This window comes from Monodon monoceros, unplaced genomic scaffold, assembly GCF_005190385.1.
Source record: "Monodon monoceros isolate NGI ecotype Baffin Bay Population unplaced genomic scaffold, NGI_Narwhal_1 Super_Scaffold_21, whole genome shotgun sequence".
Classification (NCBI taxonomy): Eukaryota; Metazoa; Chordata; class Mammalia; order Artiodactyla; family Monodontidae; genus Monodon; species Monodon monoceros.
The window spans coordinates 83,294,013-83,310,146 of NW_021703778.1; the positions used below are offsets into that span (position 1 = coordinate 83,294,013).

At 32.4% G+C, this 16,134-nt stretch overlaps 1 protein-coding gene across 2 annotated transcripts in view; it reads left to right on the top strand.

Moving 5' to 3' along the window:
• COPS2 (COP9 signalosome subunit 2) overlaps positions 1–12,805 on the top strand; it is a 29,315-nt gene extending 16,510 nt beyond the window's left edge. The window contains exons 5-13 of one of the 2 annotated variants that reach the window (XM_029237205.1): positions 509–619; positions 730–807; positions 2,704–2,878; positions 4,186–4,364; positions 4,476–4,528; positions 7,417–7,514; positions 8,696–8,778; positions 9,297–9,355; positions 9,975–12,805. In XM_029237205.1, coding sequence (XP_029093038.1) covers positions 509–619; positions 730–807; positions 2,704–2,878; positions 4,186–4,364; positions 4,476–4,528; positions 7,417–7,514; positions 8,696–8,778; positions 9,297–9,355; positions 9,975–10,119 — 981 coding nt within the window. In that variant the 3' untranslated portion in view covers positions 10,120–12,805. The remainder of the gene's footprint in view (positions 1–508; positions 620–729; positions 808–2,703; positions 2,879–4,185; positions 4,365–4,475; positions 4,529–7,416; positions 7,515–8,695; positions 8,779–9,296; positions 9,356–9,974) is intronic. The other variant, XM_029237206.1, reaches the window with a different exon arrangement.
• The last annotated feature ends 3,329 nt before the right edge of the window (positions 12,806–16,134 follow it).

A 16,134-nucleotide genomic window follows, 5' to 3' on the forward strand; every position in this document is an offset into this window, starting at 1 on the left:
CCTCCACTCAACTCCAACAGTTTACCAGTAACTTAAAAGCTTGTAGTCCAGTTAATTGATTAGTGACATTTATAGAAGAATTTTTGAGGGAAGAGGCTTATTCTTTGTTTCTTTAACAACGTAGTGTTTGCCATATAGTAGGCACCAAATAAGAGTTGAGTGCATAAGATATACACTATTAATAATAAACAGCACAACTAGTTCTATGTGCATGTCATTTACTTTGCTAATATAGAACAAGTTACTAGATTGAAAAGGACAAACCTGTACTACTAGAGCATTAGACATTTTCTGGGTTTTATTTTCTTTAACGCATAAAAACACATCTTGGCACTTTTTGTAAATTTGGTCTGTACTTTGCTAAAGTTTTGTTAATTTTGTGGACTGTCACAGACATTCAATAAGATACAGATAGTGTATCTTATGTATATTAAAGTTCAAAGATGCACTTTTAGTTTGCTCAAATTAACTTTATTAACAGGTACAAATTTGCTGTTTACAATTATAGAATTCTGATTTTTTATGTCAGATGGATTTACTGCAGGAATTCTATGAAACAACACTGGAAGCTTTGAAAGATGCTAAGAATGACAGACTGTGGTTTAAGACAAATACAAAGGTAACAATTATAATTACATTTTTTTCTTTTGAAGAGTGGGTGGGTATCCTTGATAAACTATAAAGATGCACCTTCTGTTGAAATCTTTTAATAAGTTTATTTTTTTACAGCTGGGGAAATTATATTTAGAACGAGAGGAATATGGAAAGCTTCAAAAAATTTTACGCCAGTTACATCAGTCCTGCCAGGTAGCATTCTTTTATTTTTTCTTAATATTTCTTCATAATAAAAAAGCATAAGAAAAAATTGTATTTGAAACATTGTTTAGGGATGTTTTGTTCAAGCATCATTGCAAAAATAAAATTTGGAAAATAAGTTACCAGAAAGGGAATTTTTTCTGAGAATTACATTTCTTCCTCCTAGTCCTAATTTCAATCCTTATCTTTGTAGAATGAGACATAGGTATCAATAAATGAACTGACCAGTCATTAATACTAAGAATAAGCCTTTCATATTTAATTATGTACCCTATGAAAATTGGAAAGGATATTATAGACATCATAAAGATATTTTATATTCTAGTTTTCATGTATGAATCCTCTGTAACACCACTGTCCCATAGAACTTCATGTGATGTTAGAAACATTCTGTATCTGTGCTCTCCAATATGGTAGCATCAGATACATGTCATCAAGCACTTGAAACTTGACTAGTGAGATGAAGGTACTGAGTTTTTAATTTAATTTAAATTTGGATAACCATGTGGTCTGGACAGTACACCTGTATAACTTTCTAAATGTGAGCTGTAATTTTGTATTTCCTTTTTTGTCTTGATCAATAAGTTACTTGATATTAGTTTAAATATTATGTAGAAATACTGTTCTAAATATTTTTATGCTCTTTCAGTGCCGTGTACTCTTATTTTAATTATATATGTTATTTCTGTGAATGGGTAAAAAGTTAATCAGAAAAGTGTTCTAAATCATCTGCAGATATTTTCATTTAATAATTTTACGTTTTTTTAGTTTTTAAAAACAGGAAAATGTTTTATATTTCATAATAGGTTTGGTTTATAAGGCAGATCAGTCATTTATGGATTGTTTCTTATCTATACATTCTTAAGGGAATCTGATACATAACCAGCTGTGTGTTCGCTTCCACATGAAATGAAAATGGTTGAGAAGGCATTTCTAATTTTAAAAAGTCTTACAAATATATACATAAGGAATATGAAAAAGCCCTCTGGAGAAGTTTTTGTTTGGTTTATTTCAGAACATAAGGAAAATGCCATCTGGATTGTAAATAACATTAAAGCATAGAGAGATGCATAATAATCTGAACGTACAGATTGTCTTACATATCATATTTTTTAGTCTGGTTGTGACTCGTTAGTGAAAAACAAATAAAGGGAAGTTTTAAGTTGGAAGACCAAATAAATAATAAATTTTGGCTTTGTCTATGTCAGTGCTTGATGTTATGATTATCTGACTGTTGACCATATTCTGTTTTTCATGGCCTGTGTTTTGTGGGCTCTTGGTCATCTTTCAAAGTCGAACTCAAATCTCCCCACCTTTGTTATTCCCTTGACATCCCCCAAGAGAATTAGTCCTTTCTCTTCCATTCTTGGCACTTGGTTCATACTTAACTAGAGTTATTATCATTTATATTATAATTTATCTGTTGACAGATTGGTCTTCTAGATTATGAACTTTTTGAGATCAGGGACATTGGCTTATTTAAATTTGTATTTCCCCAAGGTAGTCCCAGTACCTGGAACTAGGAGGGCACTTGAGAAGTGCTTTTGATTGAATCAGTGGATCTAAAGTAGTTGTGAAGATTTGGAGAAGACCATTCATAATCTCCTAGATAAAACAAAACATTGCAACTTTTATACATAAAAAAATATCTCTGGCCACTTTTTTCCTATTGAATGACTAGAAAATACAAAAATGACTAGAAAATGATTTCCTTTTTGGCCATTGAAGGTCATGTTCTTAGTAATCTAGGTCCCAATTGAAATTTGTAATGCATTTTCCCACAGAATTAGTATTGTAAGTGTAAGGTTCTCAGGGTAACTCAAGTAAAAATCACTAGGTTGACTCTGAATTCTGTCTTGACTAAATGTTCATTGTTTGCTTTCCTAGACTGATGATGGAGAAGATGACCTGAAAAAAGGCACACAGTTATTAGAAATATATGCTTTGGAAATTCAAATGTACACGGCACAGAAAAATAACAAAAAACTTAAAGCACTCTATGAACAGTCACTTCACATCAAGTCTGCCATCCCTCATCCACTGATCATGGGAGTCATCAGAGGCAAGTTTGGTTTGGAAAGGGTGGGCAGTTGTCATGGGAAGATATCAAGGTGTCCTTACATATGATTGAATGACTCTGAAGGTTGTTTTAGTGAAAATAAAAGGCAAAGTAGTGAAGTCAAAGAAATGATCTAGTCTTAGAAGGGAATTAGGATGAATCTTTGTCTTTGTAAAATTTACATCAGTAAAGATATTATTAATAAAAAATTCACCATCAGAAGTTCTATTGTTGAATTGTAATGATTTATTTATTTTTTATTGAAGTATAGTTAATTTACAATGTGTTAATTTCTGCTATACAGCAAAGTGACTCAGTTATACATATATATACATTCTTTTTTATATTCTTTTCCATTATGATTTATCACAGGATATTGAATATAGTGTGCTGTGCTGTACAATAGAACCTTGTTATTTATCCATTCTATATGTAATAGTTTTCTATTAACCCCAAACTTCCAGTCCACTCCTCCTTCCCTCCTCCCCCTTGGCAACCACAAGTCTGTTCTCTATGTCTGTGAGTCTGTTTCTGTTCTGTAGATATGTTCATTTGTGGCTTTATTTTATATGAGTGATATCATATGGGATTTGTCTTTCTCTTTCTGACTTACTTCACTTAGTATGATAATCTCTAGTTGCATCCATGTTGCTGCAAATGGCATTATTTAGTTCTTTTTTATGGCCAGGTTGTATTGCATTGTGTATATGTACCACATCTTCTTTATCCATTCATCTGTCGATGAACATTTAAGTTGTTTCCATGTCTTGGCTACTGTGAACTCTGTGAACATAGGGATACATGTATCTTTTTGAATTGTAAGTTTCTCTGGATATATGCCCAGGAGTGGGAATGCTGGATCATATGGTAATTCTGTTTTTAGTTTTCTGAGGAACCTCCATACTGTTTTCCATAGTGACTGCACCAATTTAACATTCCCACCAACAGTGTAGGAGGGTTCTTCCCTTTCCTCCACACCCTCTACAGCATTTGCTATTTGTAGACTTTTTAATGATGGCCATTCTGATTGGTGTGAGGTGGTAGCTCATTGTAGTTTTGATAAAATTACTTTCTACTTCAACTGAGAGTAAAGATTTGCAAATGCTTGTTTGGCTGATGTTTAATGAAGAGCTTGCTTTTAAGAATTAAAGTATGTGCCCTTTACACACTGCAGGAGCTAGTAGTCTTCAAGATATAGAATTAAAAGACTGGAAGCACTGAAATAGTTTTCATTTGATATTTATAAAGTGTTCAATCTTGTTATTACAGAACTGAAAATGTCCTCTTTTCTCCTGTTTTATTCTTTACAGAATGTGGTGGTAAAATGCACTTGAGAGAAGGTGAATTTGAAAAGGCACACACTGATTTTTTTGAAGCCTTCAAGAATTACGATGAATCGGGAAGTCCAAGACGAACCACTTGCTTAAAATATTTGGTCTTAGCAAATATGCTAATGAAATCGGGAATAAATCCATTTGACTCACAGGAGGTATGTTTGTGCTCTAATTCTTCATTTCTATCAGCTATCTCTTGTGAAAATAAATGTATTCTTTCTTTGTACATACACAGTTAATTCTTCTTCTTTTTTTTAACTGTTTAGGCCAAACCTTACAAAAATGATCCAGAAATTCTAGCAATGACGAATTTAGTAAGGTAAGCTTTAATATTTCAGTTAAGGTAAATTACCTTAAAGCAGTGAATAAATAGGAGAGAGGAGAGAACTTTTCAGAATTCAGTTAATACTCAATGTTTGCTCTCTTGTATTTTGGCTTGAAGTATACCAAAGTTGATGAAATTTTTGAAGTCATTTATTTTACTGTTTCTGTTAGTCACGAGATTTTATAAGTATTCATTACCTGTATGAGTGTGTGCACACACTGTTTTTCAGTAGAAAGCTGTAGAGGTTTTAAAACAATTTCACAATGTTACAGTTTCTACCTGCCTTAATCCAAAATGAAATTATGAATTGGTCTACATTAGTCAAGAGTTTTCAGTAAGACAGTTTCTTTACTTGTATATTTTCTTAATTGACAAGATTAAAAATCACTTTAAATAAATTTGCCTCAGCTAAGTTTCTGACATAAGGTGCAGCAGAGGTGTCATACTGTTAAGAAATCTAAGGATTTATTGTTGCCTTTTGTGGAGAAAGGTATGACTAATTATAGCTAATGACTAAAAAACCTGCCATAATCAATTAATATTAAACAAAATTAAAGAAAATGAAACCAAGCAAAGAGCCTAGAAAAGACCTGTTTTTGTAAAAGAAATCAATGAGCAAGAAAAATTTTCCTCTGAGCCAGGAATAGATGGAGCCTAGGCGTTAATGGGCTTTCTTTATAGAAAACTGAGGAACTTACTAGGTTTCAAGTCCATTGTTTAGATTGTACGGCTGAGTACCAAGACAGGAAGAATGTAGTTAGGGACATGGGGCAAGGTTGGGTTTTTTTGTTTGTTTTCAGATACATGTAGGTAATTTAGATGACCAGACATTGTCTTAATAGTCTTTTTTTTAATTTAAAAAAGTACTGTTAGACTATAAATTATGAGTCACCTACATATAAATTTTATATACTTGGAGAGAATAGCTTATTTCATAATACTGTTTAAGCTTCTATGTAAAATGTCCTCATTTACTTTGTTTTTATTTGGCTATGACTTTTACAAGTTACTAGGCTTTTTGTTTGTTTGAAACCTTAATTTTAGCTGTAAAAAATAAAGATTTTATTTTAAGGGGACTACGAATGGTTAGGGGATAAAAAACCTAAACTGGGCTTCCCTGGTGGCGCAGTGGTTGAGAGTCCACCTGCTGATGCAGGGGACACGGGTTCGTGCCCCGGTCCGGGAAGATCCCACATGCCGCAGAGCGGCTGGGCCCGTGAGCCATGGCCACTGAGCCTGCGTGTCCAGAGCCTGTGCTCCGCAATGGGAGAGGCCACAACAGTGAGAGGCCCGCGTACCGCAAAAAAAAAAGAAAAAACCTAAACTGCAACATTAAAAAATCAGTTTCTTTTTTATTGTTTACTTCTTTAGTTTATCTTAATATATATTTGTTGAATTAAGTTGATTTTAGTTATGAAAGGAGGCTTCTCCATCTTTATTTCAAATAGTTTATTCTACCTACATTTGGCCACATTAAGAGATTATTCGTTTAGAGGTTAGCTACATAATACTTTAAAAAAATGTTTATTAAGTTATATTGCTAAGCAACAGTTTAACTTTTAAAACGCTTAAAGAAATATTAAGGGAAAGTTTTGCCCTAGACATTAATATTTTGTTCAAATTAAATTGGTTAAATGCATTAAATGGATTAAAGTACTGATTTATCAGACCTTTAAAAAGTAATGGCTATATTTGTATATTTATTTTGTCTTACAATTTACTCTAGTGAAGCCTCTGTATTGGAACTCTAAAACTTATTTTAATGATAAATTTTGAAAGAAGTGGCCTGTGGTGTCCCACATTTTGTGTAAGATTTTTTTTTTTAAGCCACTTAAATAGTGGAAAAATGTCTTTTGGTTAAAATATATGTGTGTGCAAGTGTTTTCACTATTTGAATATATCCTCCTATAGTATTATATATTACAATAATATATTTGGGGTAGGTAAGAAAAGTAATGCTTCCTAATTTTATCTTCCTAGTCAGTTGCCAGCAGACTAGAGGAAAATAATTCCTGTTGAAGCACTTGAATCACCTGTCCCTAACATGAAGTTACATTGCGACCCAACAGATGGAAGCACAGCAGAGGGCGTGCAGAATGGCTGATGATATGTCTTACATATAAAGCAGACAGTGGTGCCATATCCAGAAGGTTGGCTTCTTCCTTCTCAGCACCTTTAGCAATCCCCATAGTGCCTCCGAGAGTAGATAGTAGACATCTCAGAGAATCATGAATGTAAATCAGCCTTTGGCCTTCTGCAGCAGTGTCCATCACTCTCTACTTTGTGTGTGTATCCCATTTGGCACTAATTATCTGCCACCAATGTTTCTGCTGTATAACTCAGTGGAATTCTAAGGCTAGAGAGAATTGAGAATCAAATGTTCCCTTTAAGAAGTTTTGGCAGTTGCTGGTACCTTTCTAGAAGATAAAAATTAGGAAGCTGCATTTCTGAATAACCTTCAGGGAGGATATACTGTCTTATATCCAAACTCCTCCATACAGTAGTATGCATGAAACCTGGTTTCTTAGGGATTAAACACACAATTTAAGTTAAAAGCATCAAGCATTAAACAGTTATTAAACTGTTGTCAATTCTTAATACCAAGATTTAGAGAAGATTTTAATTAGCTATGTATAAATATAATATTATAACCCCAGAAGATATAATTTATCTTTCCTTTATAAAACCAAAAGCATTAAAAAGGAAATTCATTTTATTTTCAGAAGGATACGTGTGTGTTTAATTCCAATTTCCATGACAGAAACTATAATATAATTTAGATTTTTGCATATAAAAATTGAGAAATAGGCTCTTTGGTTTATCTGATTTAATATATGACTTCTTCATGTTTGACAAAATTTATGCTTTTCTTTTTCTCTTAGTGCCTATCAGAATAATGACATCACTGAATTTGAAAAGATTCTAAAAACAAATCACAGCAACATCATGGATGATCCTTTCATAAGGGAACACATTGAAGGTATATTCTTTCTGCTGAAATTGTTACTTTCTTTGTCACTGTCAAACAGTACTTCTTAATGGAGCTACATGGAATTAAGCTGTTTTTCTTCTGTTTATTGCAAAATATAGAAATGTTTCTAAATGCTGTCATGGAATGGAATATTCCTTAAAATTATAAAGCTGTTTTAAAGAAATCACTAGCCAATTTCATTTATTAATGTAATCAATTTCTTATATGATGTCCATTTCATTTAAGGTGGCTGTCCCTTTTACCTTCTTATTCTAATTTAGATATTATTGCATGTTTATTACTGATGTTGAAGTTCAAAGTTAATTTTTAGGATTTATTTTTGACAACAAAAGTTTTGAAAACAGCCTGCTATTGATAATGCTGAGATGCACTTACTTTGAAAAGGTAGGCTAACACTGTACCAACAAACATATGAGATTTTTAATAAGTTCTGATTAACAAAGATAAAAGGCGTCTCTTTGTTCTGGAACCGCTTATACCTCCAGTGTTCTACCTGTTATGGAGCTATTTGAGGGTTTTTAATAACCATTTGGGACAACTTATTCAAATACTTGAATTCCAGATGCATTAAGAAAATCCAAAGATTAGAAGTAATGTTCTTTTGTTCCTTACCTTCCTTTCTCTTTCATTCAGCAGATATTTTTAAAGTTCTTATTTGAACTTAGAATGATACTATATTTTGTGGACACAGAAGTCTTGTGCATGAACTTCTATCTATTTTTTTTAAAGGACACTTACATGAAGAACTAGGGACAATTGTAAAATCATTATATAAAATGTACTACTCTAGGTTTTGAAAGAGCATAAAATAAGGAACTTGGCGTGTACAAATTAGAGCTTCTTGAAAGAGGAAACTGTAGAGGAAATGATGAGCAGTGAAGTATTATTGAGAAGGCAAGAGGATATTTTAAGTAGTATCACAACGTGAGCAAAATCAGGGAGGTGGGAACAAGAAAAAATTATGTGAAAGACAGCCTTTAATCATACTATGCATCTGTTGAACCCAGATGTTTTTAGATACAAATACCTTATGTTCTTGTTAGGAAGAAAGATGTATTTTGAGAAGATAAATGATACAGTTAATTAATATAATTTAGAAGTACATAGTGATTCATAAAGCTATACAAACTAGTAAATACAAATGTGTTATTTTAACCTTTTTCTTTCAGAGCTTTTGCGAAACATCAGAACACAAGTGCTTATAAAATTAATTAAGCCTTACACAAGAATACATATTCCTTTTATTTCTAAGGTACTTTTATTCATTGATTTTAATATTTATAATTTGTAGTTATAAATGCAGTATACCTATCTTCTATTTAAAAGAGTGATTCTTGTTAACATTTTGTAATACTACATTTTTAAAATACAGCATAACTTAAGGTTTTTCCTTTTAGTGTGAATTTTTCTGTTTTCCTGGCATAAATTGAGTTAAAAGAAAAGAGAAATAAGGAATCATTATATTTCATTTTAAAGATTCCTTCAGCCTCAGAGAAAATTGTAGGAGAGAAAGTGGCTAAAATATATAATGAATGTATGGCTAAGCCCAACCACAATAAAATTATAGCAGGGGTATACTTTTAAAGTTAACAAGTTGGATTTTGTCAGACCTGTGTTCTCGGAAGTATTTTGAACAGATAATGAAATTTGCTTTAAATTTTCTTTTTTAAGTGGTAGAAATGAATTTAAAATATTTAAGAATAATTATATAAAATCATAAAGTCTTTCAAAAAGTTAATTGGTGGAATTATAATGAGTCTCTTGTCTTAGGAGTTAAACATAGATGTAGCTGATGTGGAGAGCTTGCTGGTGCAGTGCATATTGGATAAGTAAGTACTTGACTATTTTGTACCACAACATGTTTAGGACATAAAGTTTGAATAATGATGGCAAAGGTAACAGTTGAATTCTTGATTTTTCATAAAACTCTCTGGCTGTGGTTTTCTATTAAAAGAGATATATGTGTGTGATGGCTTTTTATAAATGAATGATCATGTTAAGCACATGATCTTTGAAAAAGTTCTAAAAGACTTTTCAAAAGGTTTCTCTTTCAGTATATGACCCATATACAGCTAGAGAATTATTTAATGGATAGTATTATTTTGTTTTTAAAGTTTAAGGTATGATATATAATAGTTTGGAAATTGTATCTTTCTTAAATGCAGTATGTTATTTAAAGCTTCAGATATTACATTTGCTCTTGATTAATTGGGTAAGTATATGCCTGTTGGTTCTTTCAATGAAATTGGTGAAAGGTAGCTGAAATCTGGTTTCTGTCTGAAGTTTGAATAAGGTAGTGAATGTTAAATTAATGCTGAACTCAACCATTCAGTGTAGGCAGCAGCTTTTTTCTTTTGTATTTATTGATATTGTGACTATTGTATGAAGTCCAGAAGATACGTTTAGTGAAAATGGTTTGTAGACATGTCTTCTTTTATTTATTTCCAGCACTATTCATGGCCGAATTGATCAAGTCAACCAACTCCTTGAATTGGATCATCAGAAGAGGGGTGGTGCCCGATATACTGCACTAGATAAATGGACCAACCAACTAAATTCTCTCAACCAGGCTGTAGTCAGTAAACTGGCTTAACAGAGAACAAGCTTTTACAGACATACTTAAGTGCAGAGATGTAACCCTTAAAAGAACTGGGAATGGCAAAACTACTGTCGGTTGATGTGTCCCGAAAATTATTGGAGTTATGGCAGAAGTGCTTTTTTTGATCAACTGGTTTGTGTTTTGCTGCTGCATTTATCCCAAGAAAAACAGCTTTAATCTCCAGAAGAAAACCAAAATGCCGTGGGATTTATGCTGTATTGACATCTTGCCCTAAAACATACAACATCATAGTAATTTGTCATGGGCAACATGACCAGAGAGAAGATTTTTGTCATGATTTTAAATACACTGACACGCTACTGTTGGTTAAATTTAAACATGTTTTACCTGCAGAAATTCTCTCACAAATAACCTGCAATAACTTGAAATGCATACCCTTTTGAACACTTCCTTTTCTCATGTATAAATTAAAATGTTTGCTGCATTTTGCAAAATGTCAGTTCTCCAAAAATGTGTCCGTATATTTCTGTACCTGCAGTGTAGTAAAGGTTTAGATGAAACCCCATAATTATAGTGGCATACTGTCACTTAGGTTTCAAGCAGCAAAATAAACAGTGCAGCTCAGAAATTGTAGTTTGGTTCTTGATGCGTTTTTATTACATGTGGGGTTTTGTTTTGTTTTTTAGTACCTTAGAAATGTCAAATTATTTTTCTTCAGTTAATGTTAAAAAACCTGGGAGCAAATAAGTCAGTTACTTGCTTTCAAGTTTTTAAGGAGAATTAGTTTCTAACAAAACATTTGCATAGTACTTAACTTTGAAAGTGATACTTTAAAGGAATAAAATCCTTTTTTTTTTTTTAAGAATGATACTCCTTTTTAAACGATTCTAACTCTCAGAATGTTCACTTTAAACAAATACGCCAGAATATAGACAGCTAAATGAATGTTACCCTGCATCGTGATCATGCTGGAAAGTTGTTTCCTAATTCCAGCAATCTACCGTTGCTCAAAACCTTTTGGGTTTTGCTCTTTTACAATTGCATTCAGAGCTAATTTAAGTCATACACACTATTAACTTTATGATTGCATATTGTTAAAAAAAAAAAAAAGTATTACCCAACTTGATTGTTTTATAGTTACCATTTTTGGGCACCAAATGTCTTTTGACTGTTTCCAAAAATTAAATCAATCTATGAGGTAATAGTAGGAAGTATGCAACTGTCTTTGAAGGCGATTGCAAAAGAGTTTTAAAGGTATTTTGAGCAGTGGTAGCATAGTTAGGAGAATGAACTGTGGCCTTCCAAGGTGACTACCTTAAAGGAGACGCAGCTCATTTGAATGTATTGAGTTTTGGATGTATTCATTTCATTTAAGAAAACAAAGTTCACATTATTTTATAGAGTCGAAAGGAAGAACTAAGATTAAGATAATTCGTTTGGTTTTTCTATTGCTTGTTATTTTGTAAAAAGAAGTGAGTGGTAGTTCAGAAGGAAGACTGTTGTAACTGAAGAATGACAACCAAGAATTTTTGATCATTAAATCAGATTTTATAAACAGTGGAAGGAGCATGGACTTAAAAACAAGGCAGGCTTATTTGGTTTTGTCAAAATTTTACGAAAATATGTGATATATATTTATACTAAAACTATATAATCCTTAGATATAGGAGAGCAATCAGTTAATGTCTTTAGCAGATTAAAGCAGTATTAAATACAGGTGCAACCTGAAAATGTAGAAAACTGAAAGAAAATGAAAGACAAAATTAATGTCTCTGGTAGGGAATAAAAAAGTTTAAGATATTATAAAATTATGTGTATTTTTTTCTCTTCTGCATAAATCATTTGTGAAAAATGTGCTAAACTTTTTTTACAGGAGTAGTAATAATTAGGATTTATTTTTCAACATAATTTAGAGACTCTTGTTACCCAAATAAAAATGACAAGTTTCTGTGCCTATATTCAACTATGTATGCATGTGATATAACTGGAAAAAGGTTTTGCTTATATTTGAATTGATGGAATTAGAATTCAGGGGATTTGAATGACGTGATTTAACTCTCACTCTCCAACTCAACATGCCCAGTTCTCCTGGGGTATCTTTGCTGCGTGCAGTAGTGCACCTTCCCGTGTCTAGGGAAAGCAAGCACTTGTTATTTTTTGAGAAGCTAGGCTTAGTGTCTAACAACATCCAAAGTTATACCATAATCTTCAATTTATTGTAATTGTATGTATTGCTTAGGCTTTGTTTAATAGTCCCTAGATATGGGGTTGTTCTTTTTTTTAAAGTCATTTGCCACATTTGTTCTTGAACACAGATTTTTGATAAATCCTAACATTGCCTGGTGAACTTAAAAATATTTAGGTTTGTTTTTTTTCCCCTTTGAACATTTTCTGTGTTTTTTGCATCAAACCTTTTAGAGGTGAACTCTTAGAGATTGCTTATCAAAATACAACTAAATTTAAGAAAAGTTAAAAAATGATTGGTAAATTCTTAGCATTTAAATTGCTCGTTAAATCTTGCCCTCTTTTGTGAAAACTGTAGTAACAAGTAGTTTACACCATATTTCTTTTTACCCTAAACCTGGATAAACTCACTTCACAGTAATCTTTGGCTGCCACAAATAGATACTATCTGTTGCAAGAACTGGATTTCCATTACTCATTCTAGCTCTTACACTAATTTTTAAGCTGTTGAGTAAATATTTTTCTCCACATCTTATGTAATATAACTTTTTTTGTTCTTTAAGTTGAGATGAGATGTGTATGTGTGTACTAAGAATTGCTTTCGTTACAGGGGTCCCTTCTAACTAAAGGTTGGTAGTGTAGCCTTCAAGACTACTAAGGATCTGATTTCACATGAGGGTATAGTTTTAGTGAAGCCTGTTTTAAATGGGCTACACTGTGGGCAGCGTAGTATTTTTTTATTACCTTATAATTAGATACCAGTTTGTCTCTGACTGAGAAACAGCTGCTCTTTATATTTAATATATCCATGATAGTAAAAGTTTTTAAAGGGATTTTCTTTTTTAATCAGTAGTCTTTATAATTCTTCAGTAAACTCAGGTAAGTACACTTTTCTTTTGGGTTGTGCTTGGGAGTGAAGGTGTCCAGTTAGCATATGAAGCAGATTATGCTGGTATAGAACACCAGTTTACTCAAGGATAAAAAGGTATTTGCCTAGTGTTTCCCTCTTACATTATTTAAGGGACTCAGAGATACTCTAAACATTTATTTACCAAGCCTGCTTTTTAAAAATAATAGTATTTTAGTACTGCTTTACATAAACCTGAGAAGTTTTCATTTGATTTAGGTCATTAAAGCAAAACTTGAGCATGCAAATCTCTAGTAAAGCTAGCAGTTTCATTCTTTATATGGGATTTATTCATCTTTTATATAGGATTTATAACATTTCGAAGGAGATAAACATCATTTTGAACTGACATATGTAACAAAAAATAAAGAAGGAATTGGCTTTTGGGTTTTTTTTGTTTTGTTTTGAGATATAATCGACATAGAACATTTTAAGGAATTGACTTTTAACTATTTTGTTTCAAAGTCTTAATACTATCCAGGGACTTAGAACAAGAGCCTGGCTGTCAGGTCCCAGAGCTTGAAGCCCAAGGAGTTTCCCTTCCTTTTTTTTTTGGAGTTTTACTTGTTTTTGTTGTCTTTGTATTAGGTTTTCTTCCCCCCTCCCCCTCCTCCTCCCCAGGCAGTATCCTGTATTTGTTTTGATACAATTATAAATAGGAATAATTTATAAGAACTTTCTTAATGTAGGCATACCAGAGAGTCTTAACTTTCTAAATGTAAGTATATCAGGCTCTGTTTAACTCAAGATTATTAAATTTTACTACGTATCTTCTAGCTAGTGTGTGCCCTTAATGGCATGGGTTAAGCAGTGGTTGAAAAATTGTGTGTACTTCACTTTGAATCACTAGGTGAGATTTGAAAAGGTTTAACTTTAGGAATTTCAAGGCAAGTTAAAATAGTAATGCTGTTTGGAGAATTTATGTTTATTGATAGTAGGCACCACAAAACAACTGTGTCAGTAATTCTAAATATTCCTCAAAAAGTTAAAATTTAGTATCACTCAGTTTGCTTTTGAATCTTGAAAATATTTGTTTAACTTATGTAATGTCCAGAAGAAGCCAATGTGTGGTTCTCTAAATTTTTACTTCTTTAGTGTCATGTGTTATTTTTAAACCTGCTGGAATAATTAAAAACCAGCCTTATGCCATCAAATCTTATGACATCAAAGGTAGATGCCAACTCTACCTTAAAACCCTGTGATAGGCAAGAAAAGACTGTTTCTTAGATACTTATCTTACTGCTTGGGGCCAACTTTGTTTCTCCTTGGCCAGGATTTTACATTGTAAACTCGGTTAGAATAACCACACTAATGGCTGTCAAGTACTATTTTTTGTAGGCACGTATGTGCGTGTGTGTGTGTGTATACATACTTGCGGGAGTACAAAATTTACTCCCCAGTCCATCACAGTAATTTTTTTTCCAGTTTCCATTAATATCATTTGTTTCTTACTCAGGCATATGTCATTGAAAGAATTGCCAGTGTACCAGTAACTTCTATGTTTGACTTAGGTTTTGTGTGGAAGACAGTGTCCAGATTTAATCCAGAGGTATTAGGTTGGGTTTTTTTGTTTGTTTTTTAAGTCTGAAATAGGGCATTTTTAAATCAGTGGATAAAAGTTGGTTGCTTGGACATTATTTATCCTATGAGTTTATGGAGTTAAAGTAATCTAGAAGTTTTAATCATCCCATAAAGTTGTCAAAAGTTTGCATGCTTACTGTATTAGTAACATATTAATGCTGTGTTGAATATCTAATTTTTGTTAAAATGTTTGCCTATCTCCTACTATTTAGTAAAATACTAAGTTTTTATGCATCTATTTTAAATAACACTGAGGATAATTAAAATAAATTTTCAACTGTACGTCAACAAAGAAATGGAATGATGTTATGAAAAATGCAAAGTTGTTTGATTTTGCAATTCGTTACATAGTTTATGAGTTTTCTCAATTTTCTTTATCTTAAGCTAGTGTTAAAAATGACATAAATTCCTTGAGCTCACTAACTAGGTGGTAGGAAGCGTGGCAGGGGATGTCTACCTGAAATTGGAAGTCCCACAAATTAATACTTGAGAATCAAGTGATATGTGCAGGAATAGTCACAAGATGCTTTTAAGACTTAGGTACTCAACGGCTTTTGACTGGAAGTACACATTCTTTATCAGTAATAAAAATTACATAATCTACCTCTTAAATATTTACTGTGTAAATATTAATCTCAATTAGCACAAGACCAGCACAATGGCTTTAAATAGTACACTTCATATATTTGATCAAATAATTCAATGTATACTTTAATAAAATAGCTTTTGAATATTTTAAGTATTTCTCAGAAAACAGTACTGAAAGTCTTACTCATTTGGTTTGGAAATCAGGGTTTAAATATTTTCCACTTTTAAGATTACCTTGTTCTGCTTTGCAGCATTCACGGAGGAGTTGGCCTCTCCTGAACCCTGTTTAATGGTCTGTTATGGAACAATTCATGTTGCAAGCAAATGTCTCAGGAATTAAGCCTTCAGTATAAAATTAAACATTTCTAAGCAGGTAATTAAGTCAAGAGGAGGAAGAAATGTACTCTCCCAAATCCCTATTATGGTGCTCTAAAATGAATACTTCAAGGGCTGCAATGTCTAAGAAACCACTTGTGAATTTTTTTGTATATAAAAATAATATTGTTCTCAGGTGTAACCTTCAGCCTAGTAGAATGGGCCAACTCTGACCTCAAAGTACAATAATGCAATCAGTCAGCTTTTGAAAGTCAAAAAAACTTACAGGTTAATAGCCCCTATGGTCAAGGTTCCAATGTAAATGTATAAAACCAATGCCACTGCATATTGCAAATCCTTTGGCCTTCCAAGTTGCGGGAGTTGGAGAAAAAGAGTGAGGCAGTTTACTGCCTACTGCAGCAGCATTTCAAACAGCAGTGGAAGGTCATGTGATGATAGTAGTATCCCAGCAA